General features: G+C 35.5%; 1 protein-coding gene across 5 annotated transcripts in view; it reads left to right on the forward strand.

The window, feature by feature from the left end:
- Nucleotides 1–25,060, forward strand: part of LOC106619923 (otoferlin) — a 126,794-nt gene that overhangs the window by 91,826 nt on the left and 9,908 nt on the right. For all 5 annotated transcript variants that reach the window (XR_004978422.2, XM_036371803.2, XM_036371805.2 and 2 more), the window contains 5 exons: nt 1,587–2,025; nt 15,622–15,840; nt 15,968–16,151; nt 16,280–16,342; nt 24,226–24,310. Coding sequence is in view for 4 of the 5 variants with exons in the window: in XM_036371803.2 (XP_036227696.2) it covers nt 1,587–2,025; nt 15,622–15,840; nt 15,968–16,151; nt 16,280–16,342; nt 24,226–24,310 (990 nt within the window). In the remaining variant the exon portion in view is untranslated. The remainder of the gene's footprint in view (nt 1–1,586; nt 2,026–15,621; nt 15,841–15,967; nt 16,152–16,279; nt 16,343–24,225; nt 24,311–25,060) is intronic.

The raw sequence follows: 25,060 nt of genomic DNA on the forward strand, positions 1-25,060 counted from the left end.
AATGTTCGTAATAGCAGTGGTTTCAATTAAAAATGTATTTTACAACTATGAAATTAGAAAAGTGTTTCTCAAATATTATATAATGATTTTAGACACGATTTCCTTACAAAAAAATAGGTTTAATTGTGTTAAAAAACATATTTGAATCAAAAAAAATTTTTATGCAATACAAAAGTACAATATTCGACTAATGATACTCTAATGCTACGAGCCAAAACATAATACAAAGGAATATTTAATACTTAAAGTATTTGCAAAGCTCGAGAAGGTTCCTCATGGTAACCTTTTACGAAGAAATCGAAAACTTCACAAATTTAAATACCGTTGAATATACATAGCAAGCTTCAGGCAATAAGCCAGTAATTATTTATGCTTTAGCTACCACGAAATGAATAATTGATGAATAAATATTAAAAAAAGTTTCGTTGAAAACCATTCATTCCTTTTGAGGCGCAAGGTTTTATTCAACAGAAAATGAAAAAATGGCACCCAAATCAGCATTGCTTATTAAAACATAAAGTGAAACGCACAATTTTTTAGTTAATGGCCGCACAATTTTACGGTACAAAAAGGGTTTTTGTATATTTTAAAGAAATGAAGAAATACAAACAAAGTTTAGTATTTGACTGAAGTACGTTCCTACTTCTACGAAAAAAGAGGGGAAAAGGAAAATTTTTGAGTTTTTTCTTCAAAGTGTTTGACTATAAAAACACTTTCACTTTCATGCCTGCTTTGTTTCCGGTTTAATAGACAACGAAGTTAGGACTATTAGCCAATGTACTTAGCCTTGAAGCAAAATAATTTCTGATAAGTTAAGATTAAACAGTGCTGTGTACGAAAAACTACGAAGTTCTAGTTATAATTTCGTCTTACGGTACTTCGTAACTGTAAAATTTCGGAAGCTGAAGTTGAAACATAGCCGAACAAAATAAGTCATAAAATTACCTTATAAAAGTAAATAACTATTCTACTCGTACATACGAAAAGTACTGCAAAGGCCTCATTAAAAATTATATAAATTTATGGTACATATAAAACAATTCAAAAGATATTTCTGTGACAATTGCTTTCACAATATTGGACCTTAAGATAATATATTTTTACCCTCAATACTTTTACTTCAAAGTATTCTGGGTTAAATTTTAAATAACCAGCTTAACTTTTTTAATTGAAACGTACCTTTCAATTTTTAATGAAAAAATTTTTCTGTAAAAGTGTAAATGTTGAAATAGTCCACATAAATTAATACCAAGACGTTGTTTGATAAATTAAGTGAAACGGTTAGTTTCGAAGTGAAACTAAACTTTAAGAAATAATGAAAAATAAAGCACTAACTAATTCCATTTAAGAGTGCGATATTCTCAAAATGTCTAAAATCAGAATTTTATTCAGTTCAATTACAGATGTAATTAAGCTAAGCTTTACTATCGAAATTGGTAATGCTCGTAAAATGAAAAAAAATGTGAAATCAAAAATAAACTAGAATCCTCATCTCCTCAATACATGTTGACACAAACTGAATCAAACCAACGTAGAAATGCCCCCTCCCACGTCCACGTCTCAGTATACCTCTCGCTTTCCCACAGAATCGGGTGGTCATGGTACAAGCGGCGCTGGAACCACCTCCAGCGGCAGCGAATCGCACGGCACACAAAAGAAGAGGCATCTGCTGCGACGAGTTATGACCGCTGCCCAACACAGCACCACAAGCGTCACCACAAACCGTCAAAGAATCGAACTGAAATTCGATAAATTTGGCAAATCACCCACAACGGGCCGCAGTGGCAGTATCACCACACTACTCACCACCACACCCAACTCAAATGCCCACCCCAACGCCAGCACCACCAACACCGCGACAGACAGCAAAAGCGCTAGCGCACTGGCCGCCGCTATGCGCGCCTCCGAAAGTCCACCGTGCAAGGAGAAGAAACTTTCTATGCGCACTGTGCGAAACCTTATGCGTCTGGGTCGCAGCAGACAGACATCGCAGTCGCGTGACAGCAGCACCGAAGATGAAGGCAGGTAAGTGACGTGGCACTGAAGTAGCGTAAAATCCACTTCGTGCACATAACTACAAATTTATCTTTTTATTTACAAACACACATTTATGTCAATGGCTGTGTATGATATGTATCAAGTACTTACACGCTGCCGGAAGGTATACAAATATGTCTTAACAACAGACCGCAAGTTTGTAAGAAGAAGAAGAAGCACCTAAACATACGCCTTAGGAAAATATTTGTTTTGCGTATTTTTCCTCTGGAATATGTTAGCATACGGAGCGGACGCTTGAAAGGAAATATGCTATAATCAGCAACAAGTGTTCGCTTGTTGAAACGTGCGGTAAAGTACCTTTCGTCACGCCGCTCGTTTTGAGCCAAACGAAAATTGAAGCTAAAAGTTGAGTACACCATAAATTTCATTTTAATGTTTGAAGAATAGTCATTGACCACACACAAATATATAGCGTATGAAAGTTTAAACTGACGAATGTGATGCTTTAAATTTAATAACAGCTCAACAGGTCAGACGAAATCTTAAAAACATGCAGAGTTATAAGCCCTGTTTATAACAATTATTTTTACTCTGCATAGTACTGTTCAAAGCATTGACTTTCCAGGGGCTGTCAAAACCTTGATTATCGCATGACTTTGTAGTGCCTTTCAGCGCTGAGCTGCTTCCAACAACATACATACTGTGTTGACCTTTAACGAAATGTTGAGTTGTAAGAAAAAAGTTTCCATTTCATAATTCACAGCACTTGTGCGCTTGGAAGGGTAACTGTAAGTACCTATAAAGTTTCGAGTTGCACATTGCTCGCCTGCAGCTAATGCTTCTTTTAATGTGTGGAAAGGAAAAATTGTATATTTTCAAATTTTGATATTTTTTGCACAATATTGAAGCAAGTAGGCAGGAACAAAGATTAAAGAAAAAAGCAGCAGATATCAAATAAAATTCTGCTCAAGTTAAAAGCAGCTTCGCCGTACTTAATACTTCAATTAAAATAATTGTTTCTTGCGTAAAAACCACTCTTTCAAACCGCTGAAATTTACTGAACAAAATTTCCTGGGATGAAGTGGTTTCAGGACTTTTTCATACGCTCTGAAAATGGGTAAATTTAGATAACAACCACGCCCACTCCTCATATAGCGGTTATGCTGAAAACTACTAAAAGTACAATAACTCACTAAATAAATGCGCCATAAGCAACAAATTTCACAAACAAGATGTTAGCGAAGAGCTTTATAGAAGGAGGTGTACAAATTGAAAAATGGGCGTGTCACCACCAACCTTTAGGTTAAATCCTATATCTCAGGAACTATCAAACTAATTTCATCCAAATTTGGTATGTGAGGCTACCCAGCCATTACTATCACATATTGTGAAAATAAGCGAAATCGTACATCGACTATAAAACTATGCAGCTAAAAACATCAACTATCCACGCTGTCATTTGGATGGTTTGTGCCATATTTTTCGTATATCGAGCATACCACACTTTTCTCACAATAATACAAGTTTTTTTCTGTTATATTTCTGTCAGTATATATAAGGAATTATTTTTCTTTTTTTAGTTGGAAGAACTTTAAAAGCGTGTTGTTTAGTTATTAAGATTATATTTCTTAGTTTATCATACCATATCTGTCCATCCGTCTATCTGTAATTAGATAAATCGAACGCATTGTTCTAACTGTTTGCCCAAATTGTCACCACCGAAAGGGATCTATCAAAAATTACATATATATGGTCACAATGACTCTATTGTTTGAAGGCACTGAGCACTTTTTAATAGTCAATTACTAACATTTTTTAATCAATAAATACTTACTTACGATTTATCTTGACTTGCCATTACAAGATTTAAATTTTTGTATACACACAATAACAAATATTTTGTAATTTTGGCAGTAATTTGTCCTTTGAGCTGCCTATTTTCCAAAGCAAACTTGTAAAACAAAACTTTTTAGCGTCGAAAAAAGCAGTTATACATACTCTTTCGAGTTCAATTCGCTGACATCATGTTTGCTTTTAAATGAACATGTTTTGACAACAGAGAGACGCTCAAAGATAGCGAGCAGAGAAATGGCGAATTGAAAATATTGAATATTAAAGGGTAGCCTAGTTTAATTCTTTCTTGAACGTGCACAGAAAAACAAATAATTTTTGGATAGTGAAGAATATTTTAATCACTATAAAGTACTTTTAAAATTAACTAAAAAGAGTAGTAACAATTATCTTAAATACCTTAAATTTATATTTTTGCATTAAACCCTTCGAAGTTTGGGTATACATTTTAAAGCAGAGAATTAAACTAGTTTCAGTTCTGTATTCTAAATATATTGCATACTTTTCCTACTATTATATTTTTTTACCTGAGGCAAGAAAGCACAAATAATGCTACAACTACAATAAAACTGAACAGAACTGGAAAAGAGCTCAATAGAAACTCAATAAATACTAGCCATACATTTAAAAATTGAGTTTACGTAGAATATTACATATTTAAATAAATTTTATTGCAATAGCTTTGCATTATCTATGGGACAATTAATCCCCATTTCGGTTACCATACAATCCACTTTATATACCATAATTAAGGTCATGCTTGAAATGAAAGAAATTGGTCAAGATTATTATACCAATTTCCCGTAAAAATTGAAAAATTATTTACAAAAATATAAAACAAAAAAAAACGTTAACTTTGGTTGTACTGAAGCTATGATACCCCTTACAAATACAAAAAATTCCTTACAAGAACGTAATTTTGAACGGTCAGTTTGTATGGCAACTATATGCTATAGTGGTCCGATATCAGCGATTTCGATAAACTAAGGGACTAGTTCGCGTATATACCTAATATTCCCTGTTATAACAGAAAATGCAAATACGAAAATAATTGTAAGTAGTCTGCTATAAGAACACAATTTTCCCACTTAAAAATATGCTAGTTCGATTATATGACTAACTTACAATCGACAAATAACAGATGAAAAAATTACAAAAGAATTAGATCACTCAATATAAAAATATTAAAACTTCAAATTTTTATTCAAATTTTTTCTTTCTACAATAAGGTATAGTATTCGAAGTTTAAAATAAAACTTATATAATAATTTTTTTTACTTGGAAAATCAATAATTTGATATATCAATGTTTATTAATAATAATTTGACCATCGTATTTCAAACGTTCCCCACCCTAATAGTTTACTAATTGGCACTCCCGATATGATGATCCTTTCAGCAAGACCGCCATAGAATCACAACGGCTGGTGACAGTTGGGTATAAGAATACTAAATTAGTGATTTCGGTCCCCCAAAAGGTTTCCTTAGATAACATAAACTGCTACAAACTCCACCACTAATCTGAAAGTATTTAATTAGAACACCTTAAAACATTCAAAAAAATACACACATTTATTTAACTGAAACCAAGCCACATATTAATGTATAGATGATCAACCACATGGCTTATTATTCCACTCTGTTAACAAAGTTTAAACAAACAAACTGCCTTATGTACACACCCATACACAACCACAAAATTAAATACACCCACGCAAGCTACACAAATGGCGACAAATTGCTCCGCGCTGGCCAATTTTATTATGTACACATTTCCGGTTACACCTACCAGACATGTTCAAACAACATTAACGGCACGCCGATCGACATTCCACACAAGGATATATTTATATGCATGTGTGTGTGAAATCGAGCCGTCCGCACACTTCCATGATCATTGGCTTTGCAGTTTTAGCAGACGAGTCGGTTTGTAATTTACGAACATACATATATATATTGTATATGATTTTGAGCTGGCTGACACACACACATACTTATATAAATTCTTGCTGGCTAATGTACAATAACAATGCGTGTGTGGAGTGGAAATTTGCATTCTCCGATAAACTCTCAGTAAAAAAAAAACGCAGTCGACGCGGCGTATGAGCAACATTTAAGGGCAGCCAATGTTTACACACTGGTGAAGTGCACAAATATGCATACATGTAGACATATTTATATGCACGCGTACTGTTTTGCACTAGACTGCGTGAAATGTTTACCATTTTCATATCGAGCACTTTTTATTTACCGTCGGCTAAATACACGTGTTGACAGCTTCGCCGTTGTGCTCCTTCCCCGGCATCGTATTTGTCTTACATACACACATTTATGTAAATGCATATATGTATATTACCTGCTGCTCTGCCATTCCGCCGGAAGATGTGGAAGCTATTTAGTTTGTTGAAGGTGCCTGTGGGGTTATGTTGATATGCAGTGAATGAAGTACAAAGCTTTGCAAAATATTTACAGAAATAGTACGTTAGTGGAATGCTGCTGTTGTTTGAGTGGTTTAAATTCTTCGCAGCGGTTGAGAATGTATGTATATGTAAATACGTTACAAATATCCTGTATTTTTCCAAGCCGGTTTTATTATCGAATAAAGTATACTTTAAGAGAAGAAATAAATTCGATTTTGCAATACTTTATAATTAATACATGGTCAGATTTCTACAAAATTATATTGAATTAATTGGGAAATATTTTTATTATTCTATAAAATATTTTACTTACAACTGTTAGAAGAGTTTACAACTTGTTTATGATAGAAAAACTACTTTTTTGGGGATAGAATATTATGCTTGAATGCAATTTCCATAATAACTAATACTTACCGTAAATCTCATATAACTAATATAAGAACTTTAAACTTCGGACGGCTTATTTCACATACATACATATATCTCATTGTTGAAGTTGATTATAATATAAATATCTGTGATTCCACGATTAATCCATTCACGGTGTCGTCAAATAATTAATTTTGAATACCCTGAACACGGTATATAAAGTTTGCCACAAAGTTTGTAACACCCAGAAGAATATGTCGGAGACTCTATAAGGTATATACATATATGAATGGTCGGTGTGGCGAGTTGAGTATGTATACACGCGATAATTACTCCGTCATTTTTTCAGTTATCGAGATAAAATTTTGCACACGTCCTTTTCTATGCAAGAAGCAGATCATTTGTCAGAATCTTATAGCTGCCATACAAACGGCAAAAACCTAGACCTTGTTTTAGAAACTTTTTTATTTGACATAGTGGTATATTTTTTCACAAAATTCGGCATGGACTATAGTCCAAGGCAACGTTACAATCTCTGAACATAGGTACTATGCAGATCGACTGATTGATCAGAATAGAACTAAAGATCTTCCCATTTCCCGACATTTTATACTCATTAGAGGTCGAAAACAAAAATTGTCAGCGGTCGGAACTAACACCACACCATTAAGCTAATCTCGGTTTAAACTTCAAAGCCCATTTCTAAACTGCTGTTCACTTCTTGCAATAATGAACAATAAAATCAAATACTTATTTATGAAATGACTCAAGTATTTACATATTTTTTATCATTTGAAAACTGTTGTTGTCTCAAAAGTTTTTTGTCTGACTTGGCACAAAAAATTGTTGATAGAACATACCTCGCCTATATATTTTTATTTTACATGCTTTTCGATCGAACACTTGACACTCACTCAATTGTATTATTCTATAATTGCAAAAAGGTACACAAGTAATGTGGTACGATTTCAGTAATAAGTTATGAACACAACTCTTATCACGTAATGGTGACCGCTTATATGACACGCTATAAACTAACTTGAAAATGCAGATACGTATTATAACATACTATATATACATATATATATAGAGAACATATTCTATATATTTATATTACACAACTTAGTTGTATACACATACTCAAACCGTGCTATATTATCGAAACGCGAAAAGCTATATCTCAATTATAATATTAGAGATTATTGTCAAGTCCAAAAAAATTGTCCAAATTAAGAGTGTGGCGTTTGAGTATGAAGGCCAATATTGTAAAGAAGGCTTCAAGAACATCATCATAAAATTCGGCGGTCACTCTAAAACTACACTCTCAATAAAGATATACATTTTTAAATTTTTTAAAATAATATACTGGTTTTACATCAAATATTTAATTCTACAAATGTGCAAAGAAAAGGGGATATCTGGTTGATCCAAGAAGTGGACAAAAAAAGCAGCTGACTTAATGCGGATCACGAAAATGATTCATATATGCAATTTGTTACCGACATCCCCTCAGCTAATTAGTCAGTACAATTTACTTAAACACGAAGAAAGCAATGAAAATAAAATTGGCTATAAGTAATACCCCTGAATTGAGGTAAGAGTCCCTCACAAATGTGCAAAAAAGTTTATCCTGGTGGAGCACCTATATAACGAGTATATTTAAGTACAGGGTTTTGTGCGCCTGCCAAACTTTTCAGTGTATATCTTGGACAATGAAGAAGATTTGATCTTGATCAAGATATCCTTAATGTGTTCTCTATCTATTTGGATATATAGTTATACAAGTATATATGGATATATATAAGAGCTTAAGTGGTATATAATATTTAAATTAGGCGTTAGCCTTATTATAAATAATACCATTTAGTATCTTTCATCGGCTTACTAAACTTTTACACGGACATCTCAGCCAATAAATAAGATACCTGCAGCTGATCACAATATATTTCACTTTGACATTCCCCAGTTTTGAGGGAGTAGCTTATGCTCCAGTTTCCTCCTTCCTTTGAAATAATTCCCACTTTAACTAAACAAACAGTTAAAATGTTTAAAGAAAATGATGTTTAAGTCAACCTAAGTATTAATTCCAGTTCAAAGTTCATGCAATATAGTATGTGGTGCAAATAAATTATGCCAAGATTCTGCAAATCTTAGCAACTTACGCAAACATTTGAAAGCTAGTGGCGTAGTGGAATTTCGTGAGTATATTCATCATACTAAATTGTGATTCCTTTCCTTGAATCACAACAAGCTATTCAACATTACAAGAAACTTATTTGAGTTGCATGCATTCTCGCATAATTTTACATTCTACACATTCTGCAATTATTTGATTAGAGCACGGCATGAGGAAAGTTTTGCTGTAGTATGCCTTAAGGAGGTTCTTCTAATATAAAAAAAATGAAAAACATTTTTACCGTCCACTTTTTTATATGGTTTTTATTGACATTTCAAGAATATAAAAAAATTTAAAAAATCATATAAATCATAAATTAAAAATCCATAGCCAAAGAAAACAAAAATTCACAAAATTACGTCGGCTTGAATCCAACGAAGATTTTTATCAAATTTCAAAGGAATCGGTTAAGGAGAACTTGAGATACCCTGAAAAAAAGTAGTTTCGAGGAAACGCGTTTTTGTGTAATTCGCGTCCCAAAATCTAAGCAATATACTGTTTCGAATTTTGAAAATTTCAAAATTTTATAAATGTAATTGTTTATTATAATCAGTTAAATAGAATTGCAGTTTTATCTATAAAATTTAAAAATTAATATATTTATTACAACCAATTCAAGTTTCTATGTAAGTCAATGTCGCTTCACCGCTGCATATAGGTCCTTGTACATGAACCTGTATGTATTCCATATGTATGTATATTTATGCTACAATGTTACGACACATACTTTGTGTGGGCCTTTCTATGGACTTTTTGTTATATTTTGTTGCTTCGCAACCTATGTCTTGGCGGATAATACGCCATTGTTAACTTAATGCTTGTTAAGAAATTAAAGCACATTACAAAAAGTGAACAAAGTGAGATGTTGTAAAATACTCTGAAAAAACCGGTGTTATAATAATGATTACATATTTACAAACAGAAGCATACATATTTATATATATATATATATATATATATGTATATGTATATATATATGATTGGCTGGTAGTAGTTTTAGTTCCTTTGCTGTCGGATTTGTTGATTTAAGCCTGTTGAGGACAAAGAGAAACATGAGGTAAACTAAGTTTTATTGCACTTGTCTCTGAAAGCAAATTGTCGTATTATGTTTATTTAAGGGACAAATCTAGTGTAATCCCTTCAAAACAATAACATTAAATATTTCGTCTTTTTCTCATTCACGATCGAAACGATTGTACACTATTATTAGGGGTTTTCTTCTCGACATACTTTCTCCGGGATTATTTCAACAAATATCGATAGAACCTTAACAACTTTTAAGATCACCCGAACCCCGGTCGCGCTTAATTTTTAATACATGGTAGTTCGTCGGCATCTTAAGCTTCATTACGTGGGCTACGTCATTTGCGGTTAAGGGCACAACAGTTATTTAATATAATAATAATCTTATTCAATAGGAGATTCTGACTACTATTTGTTCGTTATATTTAACAGATTAGAGAGAGATTTGCTTAATACCTTGAGTATGTTCCAAAAGTCGGTCGCTTTTCATTATCGTTGCACATGACGAACGGTAGCATACTTGTATATATTTTGTGCCGATATCTTGACGGATAAACATTCTTAATCGATATGTTAGCACTAATCGTCAGAGCTTGTAAAATCTCACTTTTATGTGTAAAACCTGTTTCATTACATTACGCTTACAATTTGTCTGGTTTAATTATCTTTTCTCATTTTTATGTCAACTTTTGGCTTCGCTTACAGCCTTTCCACCAAGAGACATGATATTCAAAGTATTTAAACAAAGAATAGGGGAATCTTTCCCTAAGGTCACAAGAAGTCAGTTGAGAATTGAACTTTTTAGACCCTCTAAGATTTACACACGTTAGCTAAAGGTGGGTTCACTTAAGGATTGTTGACGTCTCTGAGGATGAAAGAATATTACGGAATGCAGTAAAGTCAAGTCCTATTTTATAAAATTACCTAATAGATGATGGGAAAATGTTGCTCAAGTCGAAACTTCGTAATAACTTGGAACCTATGCGTATATACGATTTACTCTACTTCAAATTATTTAGCTAAGTGTCTTCATATACACACATTCTGGTTTCTTTAGTAGTATGAAAAACACTCCGTATATCCGACAGCTTCAGTCAAGGTGATAAAGAACCATAACAACCTACGACTTACGCAGAGTTATTTCTATTCCTTCCTTTACGGTTTTTTCCATCATTACTACAGTATTTTCGTATTGATTTTATAATTGAACTTCCTCCACGGGTGTACATTATATGTATGAAGGAAATTATACTCGTATCATCAATTTTACTTTACTTTTCCGCGAACAGCAGCCATTACCGCAAAATGTCAATTTACCAATTTCCGTCATGTTTTCATATGATTGTCATTAGTTTGCCTTCGCTCATGTGCATACATGCGTATTCGTACATATGTGCTTAGCAACTTTTTACATTAGGGTGCATTCGTTCTACGATTCTCAGTTTCAATCTCAGCGTATCATAAAAAATACTTTAAAAGTGGAACAAAAAATTTCACTTAACCATTTTATGGAAGCAATTTATAGAGCGATGACCAACTTACTTGTATACCGGTGTCAGAGCGCCTCAGCAATAGCGTTTTTTTTTATAACATTGTTGCCTGAACAGAAAAAATTTTCAGTTTTGGATAATTAAATTAAATCGGTGTTCATTTATTACAATTAAAAAATATTATGGTATATATTGAGCGCTCAATGATTTTATGGTAATAATAATAAAGAAAGAATAAACTCGTTAACTGTCAATTAATAAATGCTTTTATACCATAAACCGGGCACAATAAGTATTCCACGAAATTTTAACACACAGAAGTAACAGTCGGAGACCCTATAAAGTACATGTATACATGAATGATCAGCAATCAATTTAGTTACGTCCGTCTGTCCGTCAGGCCTGTATATACGCGAACCAGTTTCTCAGCTTTGAGATATCGATCTGAAATTTTCCATACAACCTTTTCTTCCCAAGACACATTTGCCAAAACTGCCGATATCGCTGCTATACAAACGGATCGATCAAAATAAAGTTCTAATATGGAAATTTCTTTTATTTGACATAGATTATTGATGCAATATTTTGTAAAGGATTGTCGACAAAAAGAAAAGTTTTCCATACAACGACATGATTTGGAAAGTTTACATTTTATGGAAGATGTATGTTACAATATATCGGCGGTTCCATCAAATGAGTAGCTTCTTGAGGAGAAAAGGACGCGTGCAAAATTTCAGATCGATATTTCCAAAAATGAGGGGCTAGTTCTCGAATATATAGACAGAGAGACGAACGGCCTTAGGTAAATGGACTCAGTACGTCTGCTGTTCATTTATTAATAGTATATTATTCATTTGTATTGAAGTATATATGTAGGGCCTTCGACGTTTCAGCGCGATTACGCTCTCAATTTTAAGTGTCAGGAGAGTTGTTCCACAAAATGGCTGTTAAAAATTGTCAAATAAATTATTAAACATCATATTAAGCTTTTTAGAACATACCAAGTCTACCAACCCTAATATTTTTACCTATGAGACTATACTTGTATGTATTATGAAGCTGTTTTTTAGAACCGTTTGAACAATCAAAGGAAATTGTTGCAACATTTCGAGTTTTTTAGGGTCTCGCTTTTCGGGTGAGGGACTTTTAAATGTCCATTGTCGATGTCTTCCATGACTCTCGTAAAACTTTTGAATCTATGGCAAATGAAGAACATTTATTGTTTGACGAATCTGAATGTTTTACAATCAAATGTCTATCTTATTAACATATATTATTGGGCATAGATTAAATTAGTTTTATAACTATATCTTTCTTCCTTTCAACGAAAATTTGATTAAAGTCATCTTCAAATAATAAGATATAACTGGCATAAACTCAACCGAAAAGGCTAAATTTAATATAATGAGTTGATGTAAAAATGTCAACCAGAGGATAGGAATTAGTTATATTAAGGATATGAGGATTGGACCAAGGTCTAGACCAATTATATTCATATTCAGCGCCAAATCACATAATTTTTAACAAAACTTGTCCACCTAATTTCACTAAAATATCACACATTTTGACCAACCTAAACGGTTTAAAGACATGTGGGAAGTCGGAAATCATTATATACTTGTAGGGCAAATTGGAGGCAGTAAAGATCTGAGCTGGTTTCACTAAGTTTTGACATTGCTCAAGTATATTCAAAAACATATTTTCAAATAATTTTATAAATATATAACTCATACACTGGCCGACATATTCAGCATAGGCTTTGTTAAAATAACGAAAATCATTATATGTAGTATATGGGGGTTTGAGTAATTCGTTGTCCAATATCACATAATTGACCGATATGTACGGTATAAAAACAACCGGAAATTTGAAAATCTTATATTGAGTATAGGAGAGATAGGGTTATTATTAAACAGCTTTTATCTAATTTTGCCATTGCCACTTATTATTAGCAGGAAATATCTGAGTTTCATTAAGGTACCTCACATACCATCACCAATATTATGTTTGATAATGTCAACTGCTGGTTTTAACTCCTGATATTAGTAATATGGCAGCTAGGTCAAGTTTTCATCCGATTTTATCCATTTTGTACTCAAAGATAGAATGTTTTTAGAAAAATACGCTCATTCAATTTCAATAAGATAACTCCCATATTGACCGTATAAAGTCAGCCAGAAATTCTAAAATTTTTCTATTAGGTATATGGTGACTACGCGAATTATTGATCTGATTCATATCAATCAGAGAAGGATTCTCTCTGAGTTTCTATAATATATCTCACGGATTGACCGCTATTTTCGATAAAAAGTGCGCAATAGGAACTGCTGTCCATATATTCTTCACTTCAAATGTAGTATTTGTGCAAAGTTTTATCCGGATACATTGATTGGTTCTTGATTTGTGTACTAGAAAGTGAAAGAATCATATGGAATTTAAAGTTGTGTTATATAGAGAGTAGGCATGGTTGTAGTTCGACTTGGCCAGTTTTCGCACTGCGATATGGGAATTTGAAAGTAATACTACCTACTGAATTTGGTTGAAATCGATGGGCACGTCCCGAGATATGGGTTTTCACCTAAATGTAAGTGGTGCCATGCCTATCGTCCTTATTTGACATTGACTCCTATGTGACCTTCTCATACTATCTCGGGTGTACAATTTATGTCTCTGAAGCATTTAGTTATTAATTTATAATCGTTATATGGGAGAGGGCGGGGTTATAATCCGATTTACGTAGAGGTAGGTTTTACAGTTTTACATCTTAGTTATGTGCTTAGTTATGGCATTTTATAAGTTTTCATTTAATTGCGTTTTGTGGGCGTGGCAGCGGTCCGATTACGCCCACTTATGATCTCATCCTTACTTTTTTTTCCAAGGTTTCATTACGACATCTCAATTCTTACTCATGTTACAGATTGCACAGATTATATATATTTATTTATATAACCCTATATCTAACACTATTATTAGTTGATACAAACAACCATTAGGTGAACAAAACTATTATACTCTTTATTTAAATAAACGGTATAACACCGTTCGTGCAGAATAAATATCAGCATGTTATAAGACTTCATATCAATTGCCTGCCTAATGCTTACCTATGTACATATGTACAATTTATTCCCTTTCTTTATCCAGTGCGGGTATAACGATCTTTACAAACGTAATCATTTAATAAAGCACTTAACTTGTAAAGAAAGCAAGTCACCCTTGCTTGAATGGTAAAATGTGATGTTATAAAATTTTATAGTCACGAACAATTAGTAACAAGTTGGCAACGCATTGTCATCAGTGCGAATATTTTAAGCGAGGCAACTGAATTACTGAGTTGAACTGAGAATTGTTTGCAATAAATATATACACCATATATGAAAATTATCAGAATGACCAAAGAAAAACAGCTTGATTTTTATACTTGGCCATCTTATACGGTTACAGGACTCTGCTTGTATGCACTATAAGCTATTTTAGATGTTGTACGCTGCTCAAATGATACTTTAAAATTGGTTTGGTTTTTTGTTAATTGGTTGAAAAGGGAGGCATAGAAGCGCATGTGTTCAACTTCAGTGGGTTTATTGCGCTCCAATTTTGAAAACCAAGTAAGCCCTGTACAGCAACTCAGTGGATTTATTAAATTATTTTTTGCTGTGTTGCTGGGGCTCCAAGACCAGAGGTGTTCCTCTTAAGTCCATTGTTTTAAGCAACTCTTGAAGAAGCTGAATGATCCAGAGCAGCTTATGGGAACAGCATGCCCAGCTGACTACGAAAGAGCTAACTCAACTGTCATTTTACTGTAGAATATATTGCCCAAAAAATTACCTACAAAAATTTTAATTTTACCCAAAATTTTGGTCCTTTTTGGTCTGCAAAAACTCGATTTGTGATCAGATCAAAAAACTGGTAAGTCTTTTTATGGAGAACCATAGAAAAAAATTGATAGTGATCGGAAGATTTGTCTACAAGTAAAATACGTACTGCAGCACACTCGACTTTAGAAGGCTTAACTACTTGGAATATCGATTTACAATCTTAGTATGTTATTTCGAAAAGTATTACCTATCGATATATGAATTCAATTTTTTTATACATATCGCACAGAATGTGTCCCTTAACACGCTCTGACATATCTAAGAATAATTATATTACAGTTGCTATTATTTTACACAAACAATCTATTCATCATTCATACGAGATTAGCCAACTTTCGAAAATAACTAATATCTTTTATTTCACGAAAACAAATCAAAGAATTATTTATACACACTTAAATTGTCATTTATTCATTACAGATCACCGTTAATTTTCGAACCGGATGCAGCGCCCACTACAGCCACTTCAGCTACTGAAGTTGAAACCGATGATGCGTTGCACACACGCCGCCTAACAATTAGAGATAAATGTGGTGAGGGTGTGTCTAATCACGCAACCGGCGCAGAGAGTGGGCAATCGAATCAATCAAGTGACGTTGAGGAGTTACAACAACAGCAACACTACGATAAAGGCAAAATGTAATAAAAATTACTTTCCTCTGCCAATTTTCATACGTATATGTTTATAAATAGACGAATTACAATTGCTATTCTTATGCATTTCTTTTTAAATCTGCACCTGTTTACCGAACACCTTTCAACGCAGGATCAAAGCAATGACACGCGCTGCCGACCATCTCAAGTCCCAAGACTTTCAAGTTTGCATTACAGTGATTGAAGCACGTCAGCTGCCTGGCCTCAACATGGATCCAGTTGTAGGCATTCAAGTGGGTGATCAAAAAAAGTACACCAGCGTCAAGGAGAGCACCAATTGCCCTTACTATAATGAGGTATATACAAATATATTATATGTACATATATATTGAAGAAATTCGCTTTGGTTCATTCTATTTATTGTACGAACTCCTGATATTACTCTGGTCAATTTCTCACACTCCACATTTTATTCTTCTTGCAGTATTTCGTTTTTGACTTTCACATGCCTCCGGTGATGCTCTTTGATAAGATTATAACTTTGTCGGTGAGTAGAATATGTTGTAATTAGACCGCCAGCGTTTCATTCGCGCGTTAAAGCCTCACACATACAAATACAAACAAATTAATACATTAGATTAATTGACAGCGTAAATCAATTAAACCTGGCTATTTACATTAGATAAATGCGATAATAGGCCTCATTACCGTAATGTAAGCGCTAGCCTTTGGCGTATGTGTAACAAAATGTCCAACGACTTGTTGCGGGAGCTGCGTTATTCCTCACATTATTATAGACAAAAATATGTCTACAAATTCACATATAAGTTCATTACGGTATAGTACCTAAATATTAAAATCAAAGAAGTAGAAAATGTTCAATATTTCGATTAAAAATAATTAATTTTTTTTTAATCGGTAGATTTGCGATATTGGAATATATAATAATTGCGCATAACATGCAGGCTGTAAAGTTCGTATCGCCTTAAAAATAATACATTTTTTAGAGGAATTTGATTTTGTTATTTAATATACGAGGTGTGTTCAGAGGAAAAGGTGAATTTTGATTTTCTGTGGGCTGTGTACATTCGATTATCGATATATTATAATCGGACACATATGTTTATCATGTGCTTGCATTAGAAGCCAATATCTATTAGTAGTTTGTTGTTGACAACAGAAAAGATTAGTCACGTTTTTGTGTGCTCTTTGATTTTTGAAAGAAATGGATCAAAAAGTATGTATTAAATTTTGCGCTAAAAATGGAATAAATTGAGTCCATTTTGTCTCAAAAAAGTGGTTATAAATGGCACAAGCACTTTACAGAAGGCCGAGAAGATATTGATGACGATGAGCATCCTGGAGGTGTTGTGGTAAAACAAATCATGCATTCTGCATCACGATAATGCATCAGATCAGACGTCAATGCTTATTCGTGATTTTTTGACCAAAAACAAAACATTAATCACTTTTTCCTATTCCCAAAACTGAAGAAATCAATGAAAAGAAAGCGTTTTGCCACAATTGATAAGAATAAGTCAGAATCGAAGAAAGAGCTGATGGCCATACCGAAAAACGCATTTCAGCAGTGCTTCGAGGATTGGAGAAAGCGTTGGCACAAGTGTATTATATTCGAGGAGGATTACTTTAAAGAAGAGAAAATAGATATTGATAAATAAATAAGTAATTTTCAAAAATATTCAAAATTCATCTTTTTCTCTAAACATACCTGGTAAATACATTACCGTTAGATACCAATTTTGTTGTATTTTATACCCTGAACAGGATATATTAAGTTTGCTACGATGTTTTAAACATTCAAAAGGAAACTTTGGAGACCCTATAAAGAATATATATATATGATCAGCGTGACGAGCTGAGCACGCGAAATAATCCCAGGCTTGAGATACGTACGTCTGAAGTTTTACATACGTACATTTCTCACCGAAAAGCTGTTCATTTCTCGGAACAACTAACGCATATAGCTGTCATACAAACTGAATGATCAAAACCAAGTCCTTGTATGGAAAACTGTTTTATTTGTCAAGGTATCTTCACGAAATTTGGCATGACAACGCATTGCCATAATTATCGAATGCATTATTCATATCGGACCACTACAGCTTATAGCTGCCATTCAAACTGACTGATCAAAATCAGAATAAAGATCTTTTTATACCATTTATGCTATACAAAATGCACTTGTGAAGGGTATTATAGCTTTCGGTGCAGCCGAAGTTACCGTTTTTTCTTGTTTTCATTGATTTATGTCGCAGTAAATAAAAAAAGTCATCAACTATATGACCAATAAATTCTATTGATATCTCTTAAAAGTCAGCCAACTTGATCAACCTCATTTTACGGTTATACCGGTTTGAATTTCCACTGAGCTCATCACCTTCAGAATTAATACAATATAACCTATACTTACGAACGAATGTTTCGTCTGGCACAGAACAATGGACAACACCCACAAATAGTGTTTGATTAACATACGAAATTTATCCAGTTTTTTCGAAATATTATGGAAACTCTTTGCACCGAAACTATATTTAATGTAAAACTCGATGTTATATTGAAAATACCAAAGTTAATTTGGTATTATTATTGTTCTTAAATTTACAAAATGAAAAGTTCTAGCACTCAATATAAATCAAAATTGTAGAACTAAAAATACACAGTTTAAAAAAACAAGGACAATAGTATTTCCCACCAAATACTAAAAATTTTATGCGAGTAAGTTACTTTAGTATTTAATTAATATTCGTTGTGCCTCATATATGTATCAGTATACATACATATACGTATATAAAATGTTTAAAAGGTCGGACACCACTCGCTTTTATAATTTTTGTTTATCCTGAACAGTGTAAATACATCCAAAAGGAAAAAATATATAAATTACCCCATAAAATATATAATATATATATATAAAAATGATCTGCGTATCGAGTTGAGCCGATTAAACCATGTCCATCTGTCTGTCCGTCTGCATACACGCAAACTTGTCCCTCATTTTTGGAGATATCGATCTGAAATTTTACGCATGTTCTTTTCTCCCCAATTCTACTCATTTGTTGGAACCGGCGATATCGGACCACAATAGCATGTAGCTGTCATACAAACTGACCGATCGAAATCAAGTTTCCATATAACATTTTTATTTGTGAAGGACATTATAGCTTCTGTGCAACCTAAGCTCACGTTTTTTGTGTTTAAAACTTCAGGCATAATGTATAGTAATTTAAGTAAGTATTCATTTTGCTGCGATAATCTGAAAAGTTCTTTGTGCGCAAATAGAATTACAAATAAACAAGAATGCTGCAGCCTAGTGTATTGTTAAAGTTGAAATACATACAGTCTCCTAGGACAAAAAATAAAATTATGGTTTAATGGGGAGTAGGGTTACTTCGGCTAATTTTTATGATTTTTTCTTTTTTGATAAAATAATTAAAATTTATTTTAAAAAACCTTTGCTTCCTTATAGTATGACATTTGAAAAATATTCTATTAAACTTTCATGGAGAAATATTAAAAAATACAGCAATGGCAGCCATTACTCTAGAGTAGTACTCTCCCACAACAGCCGGTTCTGCGGTACCGGAATTGACCCGCATTTTATCCGGCCAAGGGCTGTTATTTCGGCGATCAAACCCTGTTTGGATCGGTGAGTTTTAGATTAAGTTTGTCGTCATTGGAGCAACGCCTAGCAGCAGGGTTGCTCCGTATCCTCCTGACCCGTGCTGGCATCGAGTCCAACCCGGGCCCCGAGGAATTTTATTGCTGTGTTTGCGCTAAAAGGCTCCATCCAAACTCCACCTCGGTTAGGTGCAATACTGCCATCCTGTCAACGCAGTAATGCGACATCTGCCTCAACGGCTGTGCAACCTGCACCATGTTCGCGCACTGCGCTGCCACTCCAGTCGAATGGCCAGGATAGGACCTCCACGGCACTAAGGAGCTCACACAGACAGCATGACTCCCAGTCTGACCAACCTCCCCCCCTCCAACCTTCATCCAGCTGCAATCCTCGTGCGAGAACCACCCAGCAACCCCTGGTTCCTCGCACAGTCTGTTCCGTGTGTCAGACCACAATACGCCGGAATGTCACATCAGTCAAGTGCAATTCTTGCACTGGCTGGTATCACTTTCTGTCGTGTTCTGGTCTGCGCACCACACGAGAGTGGAGTGCGTCGTACGTTGCCCCATGCTGTAGGAGTCTGCCCCCGCAATCACATACAGTGACGTCGCCAATCAACACCACAGTGCGACAACCGCCCATGCGGATAGTACAGCTGCAACAACCACCACTTACACGCACCCCACTCACCCCTAGGATCACGACTGGACACCCGCGACAAACGCGACTCTTACAATTCAACTGCAACGGACTCCAGAGTAAAATCGAGGAGATAGTTGCATTCATGAGCCGGGAGCGCGTAACGATAGCTGCGGTCCAAGAAACCTAGCTAAACAGCCGCTCAGATCTTCTGAGTTGTGCAGGTTTCAACGTTTTACTTAAGGATCGCGAGCGAGATAATGGTGTAGGCCTAGCCTTCATATTGCACAACACCGTGCAGTATCGTCTTATCGATGTTGACATCGACCGTAGGGACACTACCCTAGAATGTCAGGGTATAGCAGTCCGGTCAGGCGATGTCGAGCTCGAAATATTTAACATATACATCCCCCCAGTTACATGTTGCCCAACAGGATATCACCCGAACATAGAAGCGCTACTTCGTGGTGAAAACCGTTTGGTGCTAGGCGACTTTAACGCGCATCACGATCTTTGGCATTCCTGCCTGTCAAACGATCGTAGTGGGATGGAGCTGGCGGAACAGATAGACGATTCGACATTCTGCACAATGAATGAGGAAGCCCCCACCAGAATGGGCACCTGTAATAGCTCGCCAGATATTACCATCGCTAGCGGTGGTCTGATAAATAGTATAACCTGGCGACCTATGCTAACTCTCGCATCAGACCATCTGCCCATAATTATCTCGATCGAGAAACCTAACGACTTTATTTCTGTGGACAACCGCACTTTTGTTAACTTTAACAAAGCTAACTGGGTCGACTTCACAGAATTTACCGAGAGCACCTCCAACGCACTACCCATTCCTACGGACGTCATCGTTGGCGAGCGTCAATTCCGCAAGGTGATCGCTGCTGCTATTGCTCGCTTCATACCGGCTGGAATAATCGCGGAAAACCGCCATAATTTCCTAGCCAAAGCAACTGCACTAGCAAACTAGCGCGATACCTTACGCCATGCCGATCCCTGTTATCCCCGAATAAGGGATCTCAATTTGGAGATTCGGCAAATAGTAAATCATCATAAGCGGACAAAATGGATAGAGCACCTGAAGTACTTCAACCTCTCCCCCGGTGTGAGTAAGCTTTGGACTACTGTCAAGGCCCTGTCAATTCCGAGAAGACATGACGATCGGGTTGAAATTCAATTCGATGGTCATGCCTCCTCGGACCCGAAGAAGTGCGCAAGCTATTTCAGCCGACAATTTAAACTGCACCCTTCGACTGACAAGGCCAAACGACATGTTACCCGACGGCTGCGCAAAATGCTAAAAGACTGCGCACCACTTACTTTCACTGATGGGGAGATTCAGAGTGTCATCAAAAAGGCGAAATCGTCTAAATTCATTGGCCTTAACGGAATAAGCATGCTGATGCTAAAACACCTAGGCCCAACGGGAGTAAATTATCTCACTAAGGTCCTCAACCTGTCGATATCCACTCTTCAAATACCCGATGTGTGGAAAGTCGGAAGAGTGGTCCCACTACTGAAACCTGGGAAACCCGCCAACAAAGGGGAGTCTTATCGCCCGATAACTCTCCTTTCCCCAGTAGGGAAGACTCTTGAGGCCTTCTTACTCCCGTCGTTCACTCACCACCTGAGCCTAGCAGATCATCAGCATGGCTTCCGTAAAGTGGACAGTACCACCACAGCACCTAGCGTCATAAACGCCCAGATAGTTCATGGCCTGAGCCAGAAGCCACCCTGCGAGAGGACGATCCTCGTAGCGTTGGACTTGTCAAAAGCTTTTGACACAGTCAATCACACAACGCTACTTGAGGACCTAGAACAATCAACGCTCCCTCCAGGGCTGAAGCGATGGACTATGAACTACCTGAGCGGTTGGCATTCATCCGTACTGTTTCGAGGTCAAAACTCCAAACTTAGGAAAATTAAACAGGGGGTTCAGCAGGGCGGTGTCCTCTCCCCACTACGCTGATGACTGTACGATATTGACGTCGGGAAATGGAATCGATGGCATGTGTTCAAAAGTAAACAGCTACCTCTCCGATCTTTCTCGCTTCTTCTCTGCAAGGAGCCTAACACTCTCTCCCACTAAATCCACAGCGACCATCTTCACAAATTGGACAAAGGAGCACAGACTGGACCTGAATATTTCAGTCGCTGGCACAAAAATTCCGACAATAAATAATCCTAAAATTTTAGGCGTCACTTTGGACAGTCTCTGCTCTTTCACTCCTCACACGACCGCGATAACTGCCAAAGTACAGAGCCGCAACAAAATCCTCAAGTCGCTTACCGGCAGCTCTTGGGGAAAAGACAAAGAAACGTTGTTGGCAACATACAAGGCAATCGGCCGCCCGGTCCTAAATTACGCAGCCCCAATATGGTCGCCTGGATGCAGTGACACGCAGAAGAAGAAGCCTGTCAGAACACTGCACTCCGAACTATCACGGGATGCCTCTTGATGTCTCCAATCGAACACCTACATAGTGAGGCCCGTATGCTTCCGGTTAAGGAACACAACGAACTCCTCTCCAAGCAGTTTCTACTGGGGTGTTTTCGTAGAAACCACCCCTGTAGTCGCCTGACTGTAGCGGAGCCGCCTCCTAGGAACATCAAGAGGTCTTTCCTTGACTACGTCGACGACATTAGACAGTACGCCGACCGGACTTCGGACGCAACGAACTTCAGACAGGCACTGACCGCCATTCACAGTGGAGCCATCAACACCTTCACAGACTCCCTCTCAGTGAATGGCGTAATAGGAGTCAAACCACCACCCATAGCAGACATAGAGCCCTCGCGCAACTTCGTTCCGGATACTGTAGCAGGTTAAACTCCTACTTATCCAAAATAGACCCCGACATACTAAACACATGTCCTGCGTGCAATGAGTATCCGCATGACACTAACCACCACTTTGCATGCCCAACAAACCCCACCCATCTAACACCCTTCTCCCTATGGTCCGACTCCGTCGAAACAGCTCGTTTCCTGGGCCTCCCGGTAGATGACCTCGACGACCACGAATCTGGAATTTATCACCCAAACGGAGACTAGGTAACCGTTACAACAACAACAACAATATTACTCTGGAGCGTGCATACGCACTATGTGCAGATTGAACTTAAAATATTGAGATCCGAGCATACCAAATTAATCATCTTGGCAGGCTCGATTCCACAGTGTCTACTTACGTAATATTTATAGTATTTAAACCACTCAAGAAATATACAATATTTCAATTTTACGTCAATGAAAAATTGACACGTCAGGTTTCAGTTCAGTTCAGCTAGAAGATTTCTTTAAGTCTTCAGCAATAATCATCCCTTTCCCATTTCCCTTGATAGCGCTCACTCACAGCATCCAAATTGGCGGAAAGAAATAAGAGTCCAGCATATGTATTTTAAGAACATATTGCACCCTAAAGCTTTATATGGCGAGTTTTCCTGATCATTTAATTTTTCTTAAAATTGCTCTTATCCTTTATCAGTTGCCATATTTGTGGACCTACAAATATTCCGTCTTTAATTTTTAACTCAAATACTTCATCGTGCTGACTTAGAACCAGTTCCGGAGTAGAAGCCTTATTTTCTGATCAATTTGGAGGCTTTGGCACAGGCAGTTTGGCATTATGTAGGATGGATTAAAAAAGACGCGTATATGAGGCCAGAAATGAATATATAGCAGTTAAAAAAAAACTGGACGTGATTGAAACAAAATTAATATACATATATTGTTAATGAGGGTACAGCAACACACAAATCATCACAAAGTTTGTTTGTAAAAAACAGTGTTTACCAGTGCTAAATACATACTTAGCGGAATCTTTAGTATTTAAGTTTTAAACTGATTATGACCCCAATATAAATTCTTGGCAATGGTTTTTCTGTAGAGTGTCGTATCTCACCATATTTTCAGTGCTTGGTCATATTTGCCATAATTCATTAAAAAATCTTAAAATATAACTTCCTGGTTTGCATTATGCTATGCTTATTATTAGTTTAATTTCTATCAAATATTATATACTATTATATTTATGTATATAATATCCCACTCTGATTATAATTAAATATATATATAAACATGTGTATGAAGTACAAAATAGTTGATAATAACTTAATTTGATGAAAATTTATCTTCAGGTTATTCAATCACGGAAATTTTTACGATCGGGAACACTTGTTGGTTCTTTTAAGATTGACTTGTCTACAGTTTACGATGCACCGGGTATTTCAAATTTATTCTGATTAAATGGAATGCTACACATGTTTTCACAAAAACAAAAATCACCATGTCTTTGACGGTGTTTTAAAACATTTGAAATTTTTTAACAGTTTTTTTAATTTGATTTAAATGTTGATATATTCATACTCGTTGCAAGTTTTTGTATATTACCATAACTTTTAAATTTCGATTTCCTTAAGAAATGTTGAACGTTAACTTGATTTTTCTCTTTTAAACAGTTATACTATAAAGTAATAACTTTAGCACTTTATAATTATATTTGTCACTTTATTAAGTTCACTTCTGATGCAGAAATATAAATAGTTTTATAATAAAGATAAGTTTCTCGACTGTTTGGACAATGGACAGGCGATGCGAATTGCTTTCAAATTTCATTTTCTAGAAATTTCCATGTAATCTTCAGAAACAGAGATCGAAAAAAAAAGAGAATTTTTATCCCCCACTTTAAATATCTCCCACAAATAACTCTTTTGAGTCCATTTCTCATTAGATATAAAAGCAATTTTATACAGTAGGTTATGAGGATATATCATTAAAGTTGCATAATTAACTTCTTTAAATAGCACAATAAACGAAAGAAAGAGAAAGTTTGACACTTTCATATATGGTAAATTGTAAACAAAGACTCCGCACCAGGCTGAAATACCGTAAATCTCACACTTTCAGCCATTAAGATAAGCGGTAAAAATAAAAAGCCCAATCAGATGGGTTCAATGCACTTTGTCGATACAT

The sequence above is a fragment of the Bactrocera oleae genome, chromosome 5 (genome assembly GCF_042242935.1).
Source record: "Bactrocera oleae isolate idBacOlea1 chromosome 5, idBacOlea1, whole genome shotgun sequence".
NCBI lineage: Eukaryota > Metazoa > Arthropoda > Insecta > Diptera > Tephritidae > Bactrocera > Bactrocera oleae.